This window comes from Telmatherina bonti (assembly GCF_933228915.1).
Source record: "Telmatherina bonti genome assembly, chromosome: 7".
In the NCBI taxonomy this organism is placed as follows: Eukaryota; Metazoa; Chordata; class Actinopteri; order Atheriniformes; family Telmatherinidae; genus Telmatherina; species Telmatherina bonti.
Window position 1 is genome coordinate 33,762,403 of NC_136625.1, and position 21,368 is coordinate 33,783,770.

The 21,368-nt window shown below is 42.6% G+C and overlaps 1 protein-coding gene across 1 annotated transcript; it reads right to left on the reverse strand.

The window, feature by feature from the left end:
- Positions 1-1,924: 1,924 nt before the first annotated feature.
- On the reverse strand, positions 1,925-20,993 carry b3gnt5b (UDP-GlcNAc:betaGal beta-1,3-N-acetylglucosaminyltransferase 5b). Its single transcript, XM_079243492.1, has 2 exons — positions 20,626-20,993; positions 1,925-4,761 (listed from the first exon to the last, which is right to left on the reverse strand). Exon 2 carries the CDS (start codon positions 4,455-4,457, stop codon positions 3,309-3,311), a length of 1,149 nt encoding a protein of 382 aa, XP_079099618.1. The 5' UTR covers positions 4,458-4,761; positions 20,626-20,993; the 3' UTR covers positions 1,925-3,308.
- Between the last annotated feature and the right edge of the window lie 375 nt (positions 20,994-21,368).

Sequence of the window (21,368 nt, forward strand, 5' to 3'; positions counted from 1 at the left end):
ACGAGTCATCTTTCCCATTGAGTGATGTGCTGCAGAAGTTACCTCAACCTCTACAATGCAGGAGGAACTGTGAGGATGGAACAACAGTTCACATTCCCCCTCGACTTTGACAGTTGTGATATTGAATAGATGTTTTTTTAATGAACTTGTTAAAGATTTATGAAAAAAAACTTACATCTAACCTGGGGCAAGACGAACCACAGGAGCACTTTTTCTGAAAGTCGGTATTTTGGGAATCTTTGTCAGAACTGCATTCCCATCATTTCATTTGATAGAAAACATCCTGAAATAAAGGTATATGTTGTCATTCTATTTCTGACTCTTTTTTTTTCTCTTGCCCGCCCAGACAACATGGGGTAAAAAGAGATCTATCTTATCCCACTCTCCCCTAAACTTGTATTAGGGTAGCCACCAACCTGCAGCGGACAAGTGTCTGGGGAAACTTGGCCCTCCAGTACCTGGGAGGACCGCTGAACTGCTGTTTTCTACTTGTTTTCATTTTTTATAAATATTTTCTTTACTTTTCAACTCCAGTGTTTTCCTCATTGGGATCCTGCATCGGTGGCTATACCTACTCAGTGGTTGCCATGGAAATCCCACTGGTTTGGGTGGTTGGTGGGGCCCTGCACTGCAGCCCTAACTGTATGGACCCCGGCCAGCTCTTATCTGGCCAGTTCCTGTGGTGATACTCCTGTGTGGTCCTTGGTGAGGCAGCTGCTGGTGAAGACAGAACCCTGAGATATTGTTTCCTGTCCTCAGTGTCAAGCCAGATGTTAATCTTTCTGTTTTATACACATGTTACAGTTAAGGGACAGAAACTAGAAGTCAGCTGGAATTTTCCGTTTTTTTTACGGGTGTTGCTGGTTGTCACACTTTTTCTGTTTGTGGTTGTTTTATTAATTGTTTGTATCGGTTCCTTCTTTTCACTTTCCTTTTTTTCCATTTGTTCACTCACTTTTGTTTTGTTTTTCACCTGTCAGGTCATTCAACATTAACACGGAAAATCAGGAAAAAAAAAAAAAAAAGCCAAAAATATAACTGCCATTCAGCCACTTTTAACTTAACTTGCTTTTTCATTTTCATTTACAATTTTATTGTGATTTTATCTGTTTTTCACTGCCTTATACTACTTTTTAATGCTTACTTTGCACTGTATATAATGCTGTTAATATTTTATGTGAAGCACTTTAAATGGTTTTGAACATGAAATGTGCTGTACATATACACTGGCCTTGTTTTGCATATAAAGCCTAACATGACATATATGATACATAATGTTTCTGAGATATTTTGCATAACGTTATTGGAAAAACTTTACTCAGAATCCTGTTGAACATAATCTGATGTTTTCTGCCCACTTATAGATACCAGAAACAGAAAATGACATGATTTTGACAAATCACTTGGTTAAAAAAAAAGCTAAATATATTAAAAAGATATATTTCTTTTGTTACACTTTGTCATAGAGGCTAAACAAAGACCTCACATAAAAAATGTACTTTTCCCCCCAGTTTTTCATAGGTTGGGTCCAAAGGGGTTAAAATAAAAAATAATCAGAAGCTTTTCACTCACGTAGCTCTTCTTAGCAAAACAAATTTGTTTGAACTGCAGCAGTTTTACAGATCTTCCTTGTCTCCATAAAAATGCCTGAATGCGCTGCTTGAAAATAGCTTTTCAGTTTAGCAAATCTGGTCGTTGTCCTTCATGTCATCTTTTAGCCAGAACTGCAGTAGTTTTAATTCTATATTTGCCACTTTTATGGTAGTGTGACAGTGAATGGTGCAATTACAGGAAGGCTTGAAAGTGTTATCTTGATGCATTTATAGAAATGGAGGAAACTGTGGTCATGGTGCAATCTTTACAAATGTTTCCTATCATTATCCGTTTTTCTTTTACACAAAAAAAACTTTACAGCAGGTTGCAAACATTTTTAATCATTAAATAATTCATTAATTTCTTTAAAAAACATTGTCACAACAGTTTTCAAATGATATCTTTACCTAACAATCCTCTGTTTTCTTAATTATTATCATTATTTTTACTTACACATCTAGTTTTGCATTTCAAGACATGGAGCCATTTTCTGGCTTGACGTACGTCTACTTCACATATTATTCTTTAGAAACAGAATTTTTTTTTTATCCACTCCTTTAGCAGAAGTTAAAGTAAACTAGTGACACTGATGAAGAAATGTTACGGTAGTTTTACACAAATGTTAGCCATTTGTGTGATGCAAGGATGACAACACACTGAGTAAATGAGTCATCAGCCGAGGTGAAGCCTGCGCGGGCGACATTTATACGATATTTCTTTCCACCCTTTATGTTTTTTTACACATTGTATGGCAGGGCGACTTTATTCTGTCCTATAAGTGCCAAAGTCCTGCAACTTTTAATTGTTTCTTTGCTCCAACGCATCTGACTGAAATGAATGAGTCATTGAACTTCGTATGCTGTTGGATCATTTCATTTGAGTTGGGTGTGTTGGAGCAGGGATACATCAAAAACCTGCAGGGTTGACATGTCAACCTTATGAATAAAACACATGATTCACATGTGATTTTCATGGTCTTTACATGTGATTCACATGTTTTACATGTGGATCACATGTAAATGTTACATGTGGAGTACTTGTGGTTTCTCTGTGAGGGTTGTAGCCTGGTTCTGTGGTCAATACACAGCTAGGACTACATCCCAGCGCTGCAGGCCACTGATGTGTCGATGAATTCATGCTAACGGCGCTGCTGACACAGTGCTTTGAAATAGATGTCCAACCGAAAGGACTGAGGTAATTGCAGAAATGATCCTCATTTCGTCTTCTTCTACACTAATGGTCCCCAACCTGGGGTGTCTCACCCCCAAGGGGTCCTCAAAGGCCACAAAGGGTCCACAAGGCTCCGACTTTACAGCAACCCTGTGTGACTGTTAAATTAAGGACATATCCATCCAGATATGAGTTGATTTTTTTCCCCATTGGGACATTTTGTCCATACAAACTTGTACTTTGGGAGCCAGAAAACAAAAACTTTTGAAATCACGTCCCATAGTTGGTTGTTTAAAAAAAAAAAAAAAAAAAAAAAAAAAAAATCAACAAAACACCAGCATTTTTTTCTTCAATGTTTTAAAGCATTTATCCTTAGTTACCCTTAGAGGGCCAAACCTTCTGAATGCAGTTCATTTTTGTCCATGTACTGTGCAGTTATGTAGAGGAGTAGGTCATGTCCTCTGTTTTTTGGCTGTGTTGAAGATGGTCTTCAAGGAAAATAGGATTGGGGCCACTGTTCTATGCATATTAAAACCTAATTTATATCACAAGAATGCTGCTTTGCAAGGGTAGGTGACAGAGTAGGGTTTACAGAGGAGAGTCATTTTTACAGCTGTACAGTACAGCCTCCCCAGCAGTCCAGAGGTGGCCTTTTTAACCTGTGGGTCTGTTGCTGCCTTCCACACGTCGTAAATGTCCTCCACGTGGCCATGTGACGTTATCATCTGATTATAGATACATTGGTGGTAAGGTGCTTTTCCCTCCCCTGAGAAATACACATGGTCTTGTGGTGATACACCCATGGCATTGGCACAGATGCCCATGAACACATCATCTATGTAAAGAGATGCGTTCAGGGTCAGCGAGGCATGGTATATTTTGTTGGCTACATCCCCGGAGACGACATAGCTGGCCCCAGCGGTGTAGTCGGGGTAAGACATCCACGGGTACATCTCAAAGGGAACATAGTATTTGCTGTGTCTGCTGCGGATGGGCGGTGCCCCTCTGTGCACTCGACCGATCCAGAAGTCCGTGACGCCTTTGCTGCTCATGTCCTGCAGGTAGCTCACCAGGTTGGGCATGTGAACAAAGATGTCATCATCAGCAGTCATGAAGAAGCGGGCGTGAGCGCAGCGACTGTGCATCCAATGGAACTGCAGGATCAGCTTGAGGGTCAGGTTGTGAAAAGTGTCCACAAAATCTTTCTGGATCAAATCACCATGGAGATTATCTTCCCTGATGAGGTGGTTCTGATGGTTGACGGGACTAGATAAATCATTGGGCTGAGTCTCAATTGCTCCCAAAGCAAACAACACCTTGACTGTCACCCCCAGCGTGTTTTTGATGTAGGTTTCGTTACCCCAGGTGGCTCTGATAGCGTTTCTCCTCTTAATGTTCTTTGGGGATGATTTGACAAAGAGGAGCAGGAGGACATCCTTGTCGCCGCACTTATCCGGGTGGTCTAAAAGGTAACTAAAGTTGCTGAAACGTCTGGCCTCTTCACGCGGAACGGTGAGGCTGTTGTTGATGTAGGTGAAGCTGTTGATCAGGTAGCGAAAGGAGTAGGACTTGATGTGGCTGACGACGCTGTGATCCAGCTGCTCCCAGCACACCATCACCACCGACAGCACCAGGCAGGTGGTCATCAGCTGCACAAACTGGCATCTTCGAACCCGGCGGATATACAGAAACATCCTGGAGTTTGGTCAGCCGGTAGCAGTGGTTCCCGTCTGGCTGGAGATGCGAGTGGAGCAGCTGATTGGTTGGATGTTGTTGGAGGAGGAGGTGAGAAAACAGAGGTTGAGTGTGGTGTTGCTGTGCCTCAGAGCAGCAGTTACTGGGACTTCCATCCTAGGGTTTCTGCATTCAGCCGAAGGAACACAGTGGTGGGAGTCACTGGGCCTGCAGGGAAACGTCGCTCAGCGCTGCGTTGCTCTCACGTGCACAGTCCCACAGCAGTTGGAGACTTGTCATCCTTCCACCAAAAAGCTCACGATTCTGCAGAGAGAGAGCACATTCACATCTGTAAAAAGAGACCTAACCCAGATGGACTGGTTCCACTGGTAAATGTAGACACTGGCAGGGACGCAAACACGTGATTGTGATGATACTCTTTGAATCTTTTTTATCATTCAGACAAAGCTTCCATAAATAATTGATAAGCAGAGGACTTACTTTGGGCTTGTGTCAGACACCATGTCGCTTACAACATTCACTTATCAGATTGAACAAAACTCATTTTTTAAAAAATGTATTTATACTTTTAGGTAATTATTTGCATGCCGGGTCGTTCTGGCATCAACGCAGCTCAAGTCAAGAGTCCAAAATGTTATAAAACATCACAACAGGCCAGCTTTTAGTTTTCAGGTCGAAGTGAATATAATCTTGTCTATTGTGTACGCCTAATCTGGTCTTGTTGTAGAAAGAACTGATCATATTCCCCAAACCGCAGTCTTCCTCATTCATTTGTTGGTGCAGAGCCAAACCTCATTCTGCATTCATTCTTCTGCTTCTGTTTATTTTCATGATAGTCAACGCCGTTGGTTTGTCTGCCTGTTTGCAACACGCCTAAAAACTTTTAAGGACAGATTTTGAGTCCCTAAAATTTTCATAAAATATCACAAATGGATTAAAAAAAACAAGAGATTACATTGGGAGGGACGATCTTGATCGCTGTCTGGATCCAGGAATTCTTTAATGGATTCTTTATTACAGGGGGATTGGGGGGGGGGGGGAAATTTTATCACTGGCAAAAAAGGAAAAAATGCAGGATAACATCATGGTAGATGTGAAAGGTTTGTTGGAACCGAAATGGTTTCAAGGCTTTCATTGGAAATCTGCAGCATGAGATGATTTTTCATGTCAATCGCATCAACGCCGGCACATCTGTTCTGTCAGCCCAGATTAGAGGAGAAAAAAAATCTGCTGGTTGTTGTTCTCTACAGCAATAATTACGTGGAAAAGTTAGAAGCAAAAATGAAAAATATGTTTGTTATGTGTGGGGTTTATTTATGGTTTGACATAAAAAATGATGGTGGATATTAAATAGTTTGAATAAATGGATACTGAATGGAGTTTAAAATAGTACAAAAGGTAGTCTGTCATTTAAAAAAAAAAAAAAAAGCTGCCTTAGTGGGAAAAGATTGAAAATCCATATAATTGTTTAGTAACTGAATCATTGTACCCTGAATCATAATTAAGTCAACACACTTAGGTAGAAACTAGTGAGATTTACGTTATTAACCGAGATCAGAAAATAGATTTTGGTCATATTGCAGAAAATATCTCTGTTATTCATTTTTTTTTGGTCTTTTTGGCCCATATTTAGCTTTTACGTGTGAAGGGCGGGACAAAAAGCTGTGTACATCTACTGTACATTACATTTTATGTGCGTTAGAGAAAGGAAATGTTTCTCGCTCTATCTCTGTAGAGCTCTGAGTCAGTCAGAAATGGGAGGGACACTTGGCGAGTTGGTGCAGAGGTCGTCACCTCTTTGGGTAACCGACTCAGTAGGGCTGCACAATTCTGGATAAAATGAGAATCACGATTTTTTTGCTTAGAATTGAGATCACGATTCTCTCACGATTTTTTTCTTTGCAACAGCTGACACTGAACATAAAAACAATAAATGTCTTTCTTGTCTTCTCTTACACACACAACCTTTGAATAATTTTTATAGTAACGTTTTTTAACAATATTTTTTTCTGTGCATAAGGTGATGAGAGGTAGGTATGTTTCTTAAAATATGAACAACAGGAGGGTTGGACATTAAGCTAGAAATTTCACACAACAGTCCTTTGGTTGAATTTGACATTCTGACATTTAAAAATGGAGGACAAAAGTGATTTATGCAATGTGGGTCTAAAGGTATTCAAAATCTACTTTTTTAAAACGATTGCCTATTTCAATGGCAAAAAATAAATAAATAAATAAAACCCAACAGAAAATAGTTTATTCATTGTACTAAACATATTTAGGGTGGTTTTGACTCATCTTTTGTTTTTCCCACATTATTCCTCGCTCCTACAACGTCCATTACATTACACACATATTGCCAATTTAAACTGGACATGAACAATCTGAATGGACCAAAATGAGACAACAAACATGATGTTAGTTTACATCCCATTCTGTAAGCCAGGGTGGGATCACCAGTGGATTTGCACATGCACTATTCATTTTGACTGTGCATACAGACTTATGCAGGTGTCCTCTCTGCTCCTCTGAGGTGCAGCCGGAGCCGACTGTGAGACTGGCCGCCTGTGAGTGCTTTATGGCGGGAGGGAATCCCGCTGCTCGTTTGTGACAGTCGCTGCTAAACAATATGTGCTTTCAAGTCAGTCACCAAAACACCAGAAACGTCTCCAATAACTCCAGTAAAAGTCGCTAGATTTGTTACTAGTTGCTTTTAACAAAAAAAGTTGCCAACGGGGTTTGGAAATTCGCCAGATTTAGCGAGAAAGTCGCCAAGTTTTTTCCTACCAGCCAGCATCTGCGTCACGTGGTATATGGAGCCGCCGTTGCCATTTGTGAGGGAGAAAGAGGGAGCGCTTGTTTTTATGCAGGTGATATCCCAGTTCAAAATGCAGTACATTCGTCGTCTTTTATTTTTTATTTTATTATTTTTTAAATTGTTGTCATTTGAAACTGAGTTTGTATACAAATATGAATCAAGATCGCGATTATTTAGCGATCAATTGTGCAGCCCTACGACTCAGTGACACATAACCTTGATTCACTTTGCTGAATGATTCATTTAAAAGTGATTCAGTTGAAATGATCAAGTTTACGTCAAGCTGATTTTGGGCATTAAGGTGCCTTTTTAGTTGTTAGTTGAATCTGCTGAAAACCACTATGTCCTCCTCATGGCCTCAAGAGTGATGGCCTTTAGGCCCAGTGCTGGAACTCAAACTCAAACATGCGTTTAGGTGATAAAAAACGGTGCTGTTCACATGTCTGATGAGGATTCAACACTGGAACACCGTAGAAAGCTCTGAAAACTCAAAATACCATAATAGCACCGCTTTAAGTTTGCGTCAGAGTTACGGTACCATACAAGCAGCGTATGATTTGTGGCTGCCATAAATGCCCGAGCGCCACAGCTGCAGGTGTGTGTTTGTGGCTTGCTGCTCCATGTTTCAGTAACATAGCATCAAGCAGGGTAAGTGATCGCTTTGGAAAATGTTGTCCAGAACCGGCTAAATTGCTCCCTTTGTACCTTTTCTAGGTACCTTTGTAGCACCTAGCCGATGTATGTGTACTGCAGTTAAATCCTCCACAAGGTTGAAGGTTTGCCATCTGTTTTTATGGTTTTTTTTTTTTTGTTTTTTTTTTTTAAATGGTGGAAACATTCTCAGTGTTTCTTTACTTATAAAAGGCGGACGTACGTGGGAAACCAGGTGTACATTTGTGGAAAGGTAATGTAATGTTATGCATATAACTACTGTTCCCTGAAGGAGAGGAACGAGGTAAAAACAAATATAGTATGGGATATCACGCCGTCGCATGTGCTAGCTGAAGACACCTGTAATCACGCCTTTAGGCAAATGACGTGTGATGATGTGGGTGGGGCCCCGTCCACACTTATATACCACAGTCATTACCGTCATTCCTCAGTTCGATAGCTGCTCTTCACCAAGCAAAGCTGCGAGGGGGCAACCCATGTTGTACCTCATTCCTCTCCTTCAGGGAACAGTAGTTATACGCATAACATTACGTTCCCTTTCAGTTGATCCACTCAGTACAACACATATAGTATGGGATATATATACACGCCTCACCAAGCAGCTACCGAACCTGGGCCAAGACAGCAGCCTAATGTGGCGCTGACCCAGCAGAGAGAACAGAGTTAGTCACTGAAGGGGCCGTAATGTCCAAGCTGTAAAACTGTGCAAATGTGTGTGGCAATGCCCAACTGGCTGCATATGTCACATACAGGGACCCCCTTAAAAAGGGCCCATGATGTGGCCATGCCTCAAGTTGAGTGAGCTCTGACACCATGAGGTGGGGAAAGACCCCTGCTACTGTAAGTTATGGAAATAGCCTCAACAATCCAGTGTGACAGCCTCTGCTTAGACAGAGCTCTGCCCCTGGCTGAACCAGCAAAGCAAACAAACAGCTGGTCTCTAGGGCTGGGCGATATGGCCAAAAAAAAAAAAAGAAATCACCGATTTTTTAAAATCAAATCCGATTTTAATCGATATTTTTCCCCTTTACTGTAAATAAAAAGAAAAAAGAATACAAATGTCAAAAATTATTTTTCAAAAATGCTTTTATTGTGATCAGCCTAGAAGTTTACCTAAATTTAAAGTGCAACTAAACAAGCTGTTAAACAAGATTGTAAAGAGAGATGGCAGGCACTGCCACTGTAAACATAAGTAACAACATGTTTGTACTTTGTGCGTTTCCACTGTGAGATAGTTTTTAAGTTTTGATCATACATTTAAGAATAGGCTTCATCTCACTTGTGTAATTTTAATCTAAAATAAAAAACTGACAAATAAATAAAAATGCCTCCTCTTGGAAGAAAAATAGTGATTCCTTTTTTATTATTTTGACATTAAATAACCAAAACAATTTCCCACATTGGCAATGAGGTAATAAAAATGAATGTTTCTTTACACTTAACATGTGTTTTAAGAAAATTGACCTCTTTGATACAAAATACTATTTTTAAAAAAATCCCTGAATGTTAATTAAAGCTATATTTCTAACATACATGTATTATTACATTCTTGCTGTTTTTTTGTTTAATTTACACATTTTTGGAAAGAAAGACGAGCCTGTCAGCTGCATGGGGCTTCAGACCCCTGTGCCATGTGACAATGCCCCCTCCCACACTGAAAACCCTGCGTTTCCATCACACCTAGAAACTTTGCAAAACCTAAATATCGCCATAAAAACCGCTGCTATAAAAGTTTTTACGATCTCAAGAGGTGGTTTTTCAGACATTTCAATATTGAACTATATTGCAAAAGTGTAATGGAAACAGTTTTTTTGCGTTTATGTGTCCCCAGACGTGACATGGGGGTCGTGACCAGTTAATTTCTGGTAAAGATGGCGCGGTGTGGAATAAACAGTGAATTTCAGAGAAAGCTTTGAAAATCCGAAGCAAATTCTCCGCAGCAAGTAGAAAACCCTAAAATAACGTTACGTGCCCACTTTGCATTAACCGCAATTATGAAACATGATGCTAATGTGCTAAACACTGTTCAATGGAAAAACCCGCAAATCACAACCGTTGTTTGTCGAAACGTACAAGTATCGTTTTTATTTTGCAACACAATGTAATGGAAATGCAGAGGGGGCGCTTCTTGAACGTTTCAAGCTGCCATGTTTTTGTGTTTATGCGTTTCTGTGGGAAACCAGCGAGGGCGCGCTGACGTCACTATAAGGTACGGAAGCCCAAAAGGTGCTGGCGGGGCAAAAAAAAAATCTTCATAAAAATAAATAGTCATAAACAGCAAATTCGAATTAATCGATTAAATCGATTAATCGCCCAGCCCTACTGGTCACACAATCGTACACGCTGAGTGCAGGTCGTGTAAACAAGCTAATGACCGTACTGGACACAAGCAGTGTAATCTCCTCTGCTCCTCCGACTCAAAAGGAGGGGGGCAAAAACTCAACAGCTCAATTACCATGAAACTGTAGTAATACTGGTAAGTATGCGGTATTTGGGTGCAATGTTACCCTCGAAGCATCCGCTGCAAACTGAGTGCATGAGGAATGCACTGAGAGTGCAACTTGTTTTGCAGATGTCAGGGCAAGAAGCATAGCAGTCTTGTATGACAAAAACTTTATGTCAATAGACTCAATGGGCTCGAAAGGAGGACCACAAAGGGCCTCAAGTACCAAAGTCAAATCCCATGCAGGGATGCTTGATGTAATCACAGGTCTCAGTCTGCGGACCCCTTTCAGAAACCAAACGGTCAAAGGATGAGCACCAGGTGTTATCTCATCAAAAGTAACGTGGCAGGCCGAAATAGCGGCTAAATAGACCTTTATTGTGGAAAAAGAGAGACCCTTATTCAGGAGTTCTTCAAGACATCCACAATGGAACACTGAAAAGACACTATGTCTCTGCCCTGACACCACCACTCAAAAGCCTGCCATTTATAAGCATACAAGCCTGTGACGGAAGATGCTCTAGCACTTTGAATGGTGCCACCACCACAGGGGCAGACCCTTAGCAATCAAGTTGAACCTCTCAACAGGCAGTTCTGGATGAGAGTGGAGTATCTCGCCCTGTGCCTGAGACAGGAGATCTCGGCAGACTGGGAGCCGCCACGGTCTGGCCACCAGCAGGCTGACTATTTCTGCATACCACACCTTTGCTGGCCACCTTCGGACTACCAGTATCAGGGACAGACCCTGACTGCGGATTCTCTCCAGAACTGGCAGAATCATTTCCATTGGGTGGAAATGCATACAGCAGCACTCTGGGCCATGGATGGGTCACGGCATCCATCCCCAGAGGTGCGCTCTGATCCGTTATGTAAAACAAGAGCGGGCAGTGGGTATTGATCGAATTGGCAAAGAGGTCCACTGCGGCCTTGCCGAACCGTTACCATACTTGGGCTACTATCGATGGATGCAGTCTCCATTCTCTGACATGGAGACCTCCTCTGGAGAGCAGGTCTGCTCCCAGGTTGAGGCGACCTGGGACATGAGTAGCTCTGAGAGACAGAAAATGAACACTGCATCATTGCTGTAAAGCAATGCGAGTCAGATTTAGCAAGGGAAGTGAGTGCGTCCCTCCCTGCCTGTTTATGTAAGACACTACGGTTGTGTTGTCTGTCCTGACAAGGACATGGTGACCTGTCAAAGACTGAGCAAAATGTTTTAGAGCCAGAATTACTGCTAACAGCTCCAGGTAATTTATGTGGCATTTGGACCATGCCAGATTCCAAAGTCCCCTCACCGCCATACCGTTGTACAAAGCTCCCCATCCTTTCAGGGAGGCATCTTTGGACACCACCTTGCGAAAAGACAACCTTCCTATTGGGGAGCCCTGGTGCAATAGACCAGGCTCTCTCCAAGGATGGAGGGCTAACATGCAGGACGCCATAATCGTTATCCTCCTGCGAAGGTGACGCAATGTGCACAAACAGTGTGAGCGAACCAGCGTTGGAACACGTGCGTCTTCAACAAGCCGAGAGGCACTGGCTATTACAGATGCCATCATTCCCACAAGCTGCAACACGGTCCGAAAACAGTCTGTGTCCCAACCATAGACCATGTATGGTGGATGGACGTAGCCTCCATGATGTTACCCATAGGTTTCTGAAAAGGTGAATTGAAGCTCAGTGGGCGGTTCCTACTGTCGCCATCTTGGCAGAGGTCGTCTAACCTGGAAAATACATATATGGGCAAAGAGGTGGAGCTGAGAGGGGGGCTGTGAGCGTCATGGTGGATGATTGACATTGAGCTAACTCCGAGCTTTCTGTAGCTAAGAGCTAACCGAGCTAACCCGGAGATAACAGGAGCTAACCAGCAAACGTAGGTAAGCGGGCTAAAGTCACGTTGTTAACAGGCTAAAAACCATGGTTGTTCTACGTTTTTCTTACTTGAAGCGGGAGATTGGGTACCTGTCAATCAAAAGGACACGCCCCTAAATATGCCGAACTTTGAGATTAAATTACTTTTAATCGGGCGAGTTAGAAAAAAAAATTCACTCCCCCCCACAGTTGTCATGAAGGTAAACCAGACCTATTAAACCGAAAATGGATTTTTTTGTACCAGGTTGTAAACATGTTTATTTCTGCTGTGAAGTTGGTCTTTTTAACATGGGAGTCTATCGGGATTCACTCCGTTCTGCAGCCCCTAGCGGATGAAGGAGGAACCGCAGTTGTATGCACTTCTGCATCGGCTTTACTTGCCGCTTCGGTCCCAACTGAAACGGAGCCAGGCAGCGGTAAAAAGCGGCCACGCAGCGCTTCAAAGGGGCGCTCGACTGTCACGGAGCAAACCTCCAGTCCGAGAAAAGAAACCCGCCGACTGGGACTAGTGAACTCTTCTGATGGTTCACGGAAAATCCCAGAGCCTGAATGTGAGACAGATGCGCGGTAGCCGGCTCTCTGGAATCCGCTATCAGAGCCCAATCGTCTAGATAAGCAAGGATACGGATCCCCCTCTGTCCTCAGGGACCCGGTGCCGCTTCCACACATTCTGTGAAGGTGCGGGGAGCGAGCGACACACCCAACGGCAGAACTTGGAATTCGTCCTCTAACGCAAACCTCAGAAACCGTCTGTGGTCTGGGTAAATGGCTATGTGAAAATAGGCATCCGTGACATCGATTGTTGTAAATCAATCTCCTGGACCACCAGAGTTCAGCAGCTGTCTGAACTTGTACGTTCTTAAGTATTTGTTTAACACCCTGAGATCCAGAATAGGACGGAGTCCTCCGTCTTTCTTCGTCACTACAAAATACCGGCTGTGCCAATCTTTGTTCACATCTGCGGTGGGGACAACACTCACCGCTCCTTTCTTTCACAGTGTCCTGATTTCCTCCGTGAGAGCTCCCGCTGCCTCGCTTCTTACAGCTGTGTTTACAACCGACAGAAAGCGTTGAGGAGTTGCGCATGCGCGTCAGAGAGGGCGGCAGGCAGCCAAGCGTCCGACACGCAGCGCTTCCGGCCGGGGAACTTTGGCCCCTTGTGGGTTGGATGGAACAACACACAGCGACTGTCCTCTTTCTTTCCGTTTTTCTGTTGTTGTTTTGAACCATGGACCGTATATGAAAGACAGACGGAGCCGTCGGCGGTTAAAAGTGAAGCCTAAGTGGAAGTGCATAAAACTGCAGTTCCTCCTTCATCCACTAGGGGCCCCAAAACAGAGCAAATCCCATAGACTCCCATGTTAAAAAGACCAACTTCACAGCAGAAATAAACATGTTTACAGCCTCGTACAAAATTCCAGGTTTACCTTCATGACAACTGTGGGGGGAGTGAATTTTTTTCTGACTTGCCCGTTTAAAAGTAATTTAATCTCGAAGTTCGCCATATTTAGGAGCGTGTCCTTTTGATTGACAGGTACCCAATCTCCCGCTTCAAGTAAGAATGTAGAACAACCGCGGTTTTTAGCCGGTTAACAACGTGACTAAGCTTTAGCCCACTTACCTCTGTTACCTGGTTAGCTGCTGTTGTCTCTAGGTTAGCTCGGTTAGCTCTTAGCTACAGAAAGCTCGGAGTTCACTTGATGTCAATCATCCATCATGATGCTCACAGTCCCCCTCTCAGCTCCACCTCTTTGCTGATATTTGTATTTTCCAGACGATATGACGCGCATGCCTCTGCCAAGATGGCGAGGAACCGCCCACCGAGCTTTAATTCAGCTCTCCAGAAACCTACGGGTGACGTCATGGAGGCTACGTCCATGTCAATAAACAGTCTATGTTTTGAACACAAAATTAACTCTTTAATGGAACATTTGGTACAATCGTACCAAGATTTGAAACATGCTCTGTGTGAGAAGGAGAGGTGTGCTTGGGAGACTGTGTCGGGGAAACAATGTCTTTTCCCTGAACAGCACAAACATGACACCTCTCGGGCAGCAACGGTAGCGGTGCAGCAGCGTCTCCCTGCAGCTGAAGCACCTGACAATATATGTCCACTGTTAGGAAGAAGCCACAGCCATCCTACGAGGCGTAGTGTCTCTTCTGAAACTTTGGGGGGGTGGACCCTTGCTCTAGGCTGTCTGGCGAGGTACTTGGTCCTGCGGTTTTGCTGCTTGAGAACTTGCGTTAGTAGTGAACACTGTCCTCTTTGGAGGAGGAGGTGGTGTTGTAGGTTTGCGAGTACTCGCATGGAGTTTGGGGTCTCGTGTCACATCTGGGGATGACGTTTCTCAGTGCTTCAGTTTGCTTTTTTCTTAGGTCAAACTTAGCCTGTATAGCATTGAGGGATTGCCCAAACAAACCCCCTGTAGACACCAGTTCATCCAAATAAGCAACCCTGTCTCTTTCCAGAACGTCAGAGAGTGTCAACCACAGATGTCTGTGTGCCACCACGGTGGAAGCTATTCCCCTACCTAGGGAAAGAGCCGCACCGCACCGTGGGAACACGGAGGATGTAATCTATGGTGATCCTGACCTCATTCAATGTAGATATCAGTGGATTTTCTGGAGGAACATTTGCACCAAGGTCCGCCAGACACATGGCCTGATAGGTCTGGAGCATTGTTACGGTGCTCAGTGCATGCACTGTAGCCGCCTGCGACCGGTAGATTTGATCCAGCTGCGAAGCGGAGAATCTACAGTGCTTGGATGGGAGAGTAGTTGAGCCATTCACACCGTGATTGTGGGATGGGGCCAAATAAGCCGCTTAAGAGGGCTTCATGGGCGATGGGTTAACCAGCCCCTCATTCTCAGTGCCCTCCAAATCCGAAAACTGTCCATACCCGGGTACTGTGGCGCGGTTAGACAGAGGCTTACTCCATGACGATGTAAGCTCGGAAACAAAGTCCGGGTACCTCGCCAAGCGGTTTTTCACACTTTAGAACTACAATACAATATTCATTCATTCATTTTCCAAGCCACTTAGTCAGATTGATGGTCACGGAAAGCTGGAGTCTATCCCAACAATCACTGGGCGAAAGGTCGGTCCATCACCGGTCCACACAGAGACAAATAACCATTCTTGCTCACTCACTCCTCAGGACAATTTAGAGTAACCATTCATTCATTCATTCATTCATTCATTCATTCATTTTCCGAACCGCTTATTCCAATTCAGGGTCGCGGGGAAGCTGGAGCCTATCCCAGCCAGCTTTGGGCGACAGGCAGGGTACACCCTGGACAGCTCGCCAATCCATCGCAGGGCCACACACAGAGAGACGAACAACCACACTCACGCTCACTCCTAGGGGCAATTTAGAGTAACCAGTTAACCTAAAATCCATGTCTTTGGACGGTGGGAGGAAGCCAGAGAACCTAGTGAGACGGTATAATATTGTCACACTAAATATGGCGATATTTCAGTATATCAGTATTTTCTTACACCCATATTTTATATGTGAACGGATGTTATCTTTTATATTTTCCCTCAGGTCTTTTGGCAGCCAGTAAGACCAGTACGTTGTGTGCAAGGGTCCCTACGGCAGCGACAGCTGGCAGGATTGAGTTGGGCTGGCGACAGAAGGTTGTCTCTCCTCCTTTTGTCCTGTGTAGCGCTCCTGTGCATTGAAGTGCAGGTTTAATCTTTATATTGTTTATACTGTATGTTAGAGAGACGTTTCTGTTGGAGGACGGAGTTTGGGTCAGGCCTGCCTCCACCCACACCTTCTGTCCCGTGCCTTTCAGCGGTGACCATTGCCACTGGGTTTTTTTTTTTTTTTTTTTTTAAAAATTTTTTTTAACTTGCTTTTATATACAAGTTTTTGTCTTAATGATTTATTTTTGAGAAACTTTGTGATTCTGAGGGAATATTTTGTCTGTGCCCATCCTTTACCAAGCATGATCTTAAAAAGCTAAACCTGAGGGTTTATGTGCAGAGCTGCCTAGGAAACCTGCATCTGGACAAAACAGGCAATCTATTGAAGGTCATTTAGCCTAGCCGGTCGGTCACGCAGTTAAAGGACGACCCCAGGATGACCCTTTTTGATATATCACACACAATTAACCACTCAGTCATCGTCTCTGACGCTCTGGGACACACTTCTCACCAGTTGGTGGCGGTATTGCACCAAATTGCTAAATGTCCCTCGCTAAGGAAACGACAAGAGGAAGAATCCACTTCACCTAGCGTCTACATAAAAACCAGTCTGAGAACACCATGCTGAACACCAACGTATCAAAATGTTTGGAAACCACCACGCTGCTACACAGATAGGATAATACACCGCCTCTTAGACAAGACACAACAAAAGAAAAAGCAACTTTCATGTTTGTTAATTTAATTCAGTATTCAAAATCAGAAATAAAATCAGCTTGTTTTTCATTATTATGTTAGAAATTTGAAACTAATAATGAATTTAAAAAAAAATAATAAAAAGGCTAAAACAAGTGTCTGAATGTCCACACTAGTTTCTAACTCCTCATTTAATACACAGGGTTGCACTATGCTGGACTCATGGTCATGTCGCAAAACATTTCACTACCAGCTGTCACCACGGCAACCACCATGAGTCGTTCTACATCCAATCCTAACTTATGTGAAAAAATTCTTACATTGAGTTTTATTCTCTCTTTATTACATATTTATTCAGCAAATAAGAATAGTATAGAATAGTATAAATGATTTACAGTTTCTTCTTAACCTGCTTTGGTGTTCGTGTCTCTTGCACAACTAGGATGTTCCTGCTTGCAATGCATTCTGGTCTATATTGACCCGTATAGTGACCTTCAAGATGTGACTTTCCATTGCAGTCTGTGCACAATCAGCCCTGATGAAACGGCTTGTTTTCATGGCAACAACCACACAGCAGGTGAACCAGAATGTCAGATGAGACGACTGAATGTTTGACAAACGGGTTGGGTTGCGCCATGCCATGTAGGCACCATGCCAGTCCTCTACATGTCTGACTGTCAGGATCTGCATTAAGAAGAAGCATAAAGTGGTTTTGGTTCATGCTAAGCTTCTTCCTGACCCAAACCAGTTTCTTTTGCCAAATTCAGATTTTTAACTTTCACACAAAAGAAACGACCATAGAAAAATATTTCTGTGTTTTCCTGTTCGCTTTGGACAAAAATAAACAGAAATAAGTGTTTTTTTTGTTTTTTTTAGCAAATGGTTGAAATGTTACAAAGAAGAAGTTAATAATAATGTAACAACAGTGAAATGTGAAACAGTAAGTGTTATAACACTCATAGCAGTTTTATAACCATTTACAACACATCTTTGTGTGTAACACAAACTGGTCGAGATGCTCAGGCAGGTTTGTTTTCACAATGTTTTAAAGAAATTCATCAAAGTGCAAATTTACCTTTACAAAATGGTAGATCAGGACCTTAAAGACGCATTAGGGAATTTCCTGGCAAAATTTTGCTTCCCGGTCTGGTTTGATGACATCTATGATGTTGAACTACTTTGTCATTGCATGATTACAACACAATGAAAATGTGCACAGTCATAAGGTGCAACAAAAGTATAAAATATCAAAAGTATAAAAGGTATATATATAAAAAAAAAGTGATAAAATGATAAACATATTAAAAATATAAAAAGTAGTGGTAATTAATAGAAGAGTGAAAGAACATGCAGGACTATTTCACCCATACAGCCACCCAGATATTGCATCTGGTGGCCTCGGGACAGCCGCTGCTTCCCAGCAGTGTCCCGAGGCTGAGAAACCAACACTGTACAGCTTTTACATCCGGGACATGACGGGATGTTGCAGCACAGATTTGCAATATAATGAGGAACTGGCGGTTTTAAACAAACAACGAAAGAAAAAAAAAAAAAAGAAAAAAAAAAGGTCAATGTCAATCTCTTTGCATTAACATTTCATTTTGACAGTCCTAATAAAAAGATCCACGCTTATATTTATAAATGTTTGGCACAAAGCCGTCAGAGCTTTGTGCCAAGTCGGCCTACTGCACCAGCAGAGCAGAGAATGTGGTAAAACTGCATGCATGACATGTTTGTACACAGTGTCATGACACTACGGCTTTCTGTAATGTCTTCATTGGGGTTCGGATCAGGAATATGTTCTATGTTCTGGCTGGGCTTAGTGAGTTTAAGCTTCTCGGTCAGAACAGCAAACAAACAGATAAACCTATAAATGTGAACGTTCGGTATTTTATCCCAAACAGGTTGAAACCACGTTGCAGGAACAGAATCGGCAGCACCTTCCAGGAAATCCTACAAATTTAAATGTCAGTTTCTGTTCCTGGTGCGTTTTTCTAGTTTAAGCTCTTCTAACTTCAAATCAAAATGTACAAAAACAACCTGATTTTTCTCTTTGTTTTGCATTTAATAATGAAAAACAAGCTGCTTACACGGTTTAATTTCTGATTTTCAAACTGAATTTTAAATGAATGAATGATAAATGAACCAGGTTCACAGAAAATATTACTAAATATTACTAATATTACTAAAAATATTAACTTCAAATAAAAGTGCAAAAACAGCCCAATTTAAAAAAAAAAAATATATATATATATATATTTTTTTTTTTTTTAGATTAAAATAATCATGAAAAAGTAGTGATTACATTTTTTTAAACTGCCAATTTGGTTTAAACATTAAATGATCAAAAGATGCCAAATGCTTTTGTAATATTTGTTCTAAAACAAAATAAATGTGTTGTTTTCTAACTCACCTTAAAAAAAAAAAAATCCCCAAAAAACCACAAACAAAATTAAATAAGATTTTTTTTTTTTTTTTTTACAAATTCTTCATTCTAAATGAACTGAATTAAGAAATATGAGTTTGTATGACCACATAAAAGGATTTGATGAGACTTATTGTGACTTTTAGATATTGAGACTGGAACGCAGATAGGAAACAATTCTTCTGTCGCTTTAGAAAGAAGCAGAAATGAAAATGAAATAAAAAATTCTTACTCAAAGTTGAAAACAAGCGATGTGGCGGGACTCTGCCGTGTTGGTATTTAATGCAGAAATCATTCATAAATGGTAATTTATTTAACTAAACTAGGTTCTGGCAGAGTTGAGTGTGTACTTTTACACTGAACTGAACTCTGCAGGACGTTACCGCCACTTGTAACAGAACAACAACGCTTGCTGAAAAGTTAAAGGTTAGCAGGCGGGGGTGGATGCCGGCTCTGGGTTGGGGGGGGGTTACAGTGAATGCAAACGCTAACACAGCACATGCTGTAATGCAAACTGGTCCATAATGGAGGGGTTTAAGGCGCAGACCCAGTGAAAACGCTGAGAGTCAGAGAAAGTGGCGGGACACAATGGATGTTATTGGACCAGCTTGGCAGCACAATGAGGGACGAGAATAACCTGCTTCCGTCTGGGCCTGAGCTAACACCGAGGGAGGGGGGGGGGTTACATGATGGGCTCGGGGCCTGGGACTCCCACTGCTCCCCGAGAGCTTTTTAAACATCACTGCATGGCCTGAGCCTAATGGGGTCACTGACTCAATCTTTCCTGTCTGCCTACAGTGAGAAACTGCTTTATCTTTCATTCACACCAGCGCAGAGACCCCCTCCCATCTCACCCACTCCCTTCCTGCCATCAAGCCTGTTGCTGTACGGTATAGCTGCTCATAGAGCAGCCATTATGGCGATAAGAGACCAGCTGGATGCCGACCTTTACACTTGAGCTGTCATAAGGTCCACATGTGATGGATTTAAAACAACTTGAAAACTTCCTTGTAAAAGATGGGTTGTAAACGTAAAACGCTTCTAGATGCTCTTTAAAGTAGCTTCAAACCAACAAGACAACCCCACAGCTCCTGGAAACGGAGCTGAGAAGGAAATATTTGAAATAAAAACACAGCAGAAGTCAACTTGACTTAACTGCTTGTAATTGCAGGAGATTTGACCCTTATGACCAAATACTGGCTGCAACACAGGAAAGCAGCAGATGAAAGGTGGCGATAGGAGGGCTGCAGAAGGCAAACTGACAGATGTGCATGCTGACAAACAGGACTGAGCTCATGCAGCTATGGTGGCGGTAAAATGTTTTCTTTTTAAAGAAAAGGTTTGAAAAAGTGACTCTTCACCATCTCAGCCTTTAGGTGATTAACCGTGCCCTGCTAACCCGGCCTGGGAAAGTGAGACCACCCCAGAAACATATTTTCCAAGCCACAGTCTGTATAAATAGATCTGAAGCACTGAGAGCAGAAATTGAGGAGGAGGGTTTGGGAGGCGAGGGGGATGGAGAAGGGGGGAGTAGACGGAGAAGTGGAAGGAAGACGCAACACTGTAACTCCAATCATTCCAACACTTACCAGCAAAAGGAAATATGAGCGTGTGACTCCAGCCCGATCCTCGTCCAGTCAGCCTGCGTGAAGTTTACTCTGCTTCATGTGAGAGGAAGAAAAACACCTGTCAAGTAGCAGAACTGGGTCCAGGAGGAACAGTCACAGGGTGTGTGTGTGTGTGTGTGTGTGAAGAAACAGTGTGTGTCTGTGTGAGAATGTTGGTGAAGGTGTGAGAAGAGTTTTTTCTGATTCTTCCTCCAAGCTGAGTGTGTAGACTGCAAGTTGATTCAACATGAGTCAGTTGCCTTGGCTCTGCTCTCCCCTCCCTCCCTCCCTCCCTCCGCTGGCTGTGTAGGTGGCAACGAAACAGGGCGGGCGGAGGGGGCAGGATGACAGGAAGGCCTGCCCTAAGCCTCATCTTTGTGCTCGGGATAAACAAGTCAGTGTGTGATTATTAATTTACAAACGGCCCATAAAAGGAAAAAAAAAAAAAAAGAAAAAAAAGAATCATTGAAAGAATTTTTATTTCCTGGCAGGGATGTGTGTGTGTGTGTGGGGGATGTCAAGCATCAGCTCCAGCGTCACCAGACCGACCCCGTTGAACAGCATGAAATGACATGGCCGTAGTGAAACATGACACTGGACCTGTTGTACCAACGACTGCAGGGCGTAAACCTGGCCTTCAGCTCTGACGGTTTGTTTTCATTCCCCTTTATAACTCATTTCCCTTTGCTTCTTGATTTGCTAAAAGGATCGATCTCCTATTTACA

What these genes read in the sequence shown, in the direction of transcription:
- b3gnt5b (XM_079243492.1), bottom strand. Translation starts at nt 4,457, where the DNA reads ATGTTTCTGTATATCCGCCGGGTTCGAAGATGCCAGTTTGTGCAGCTG.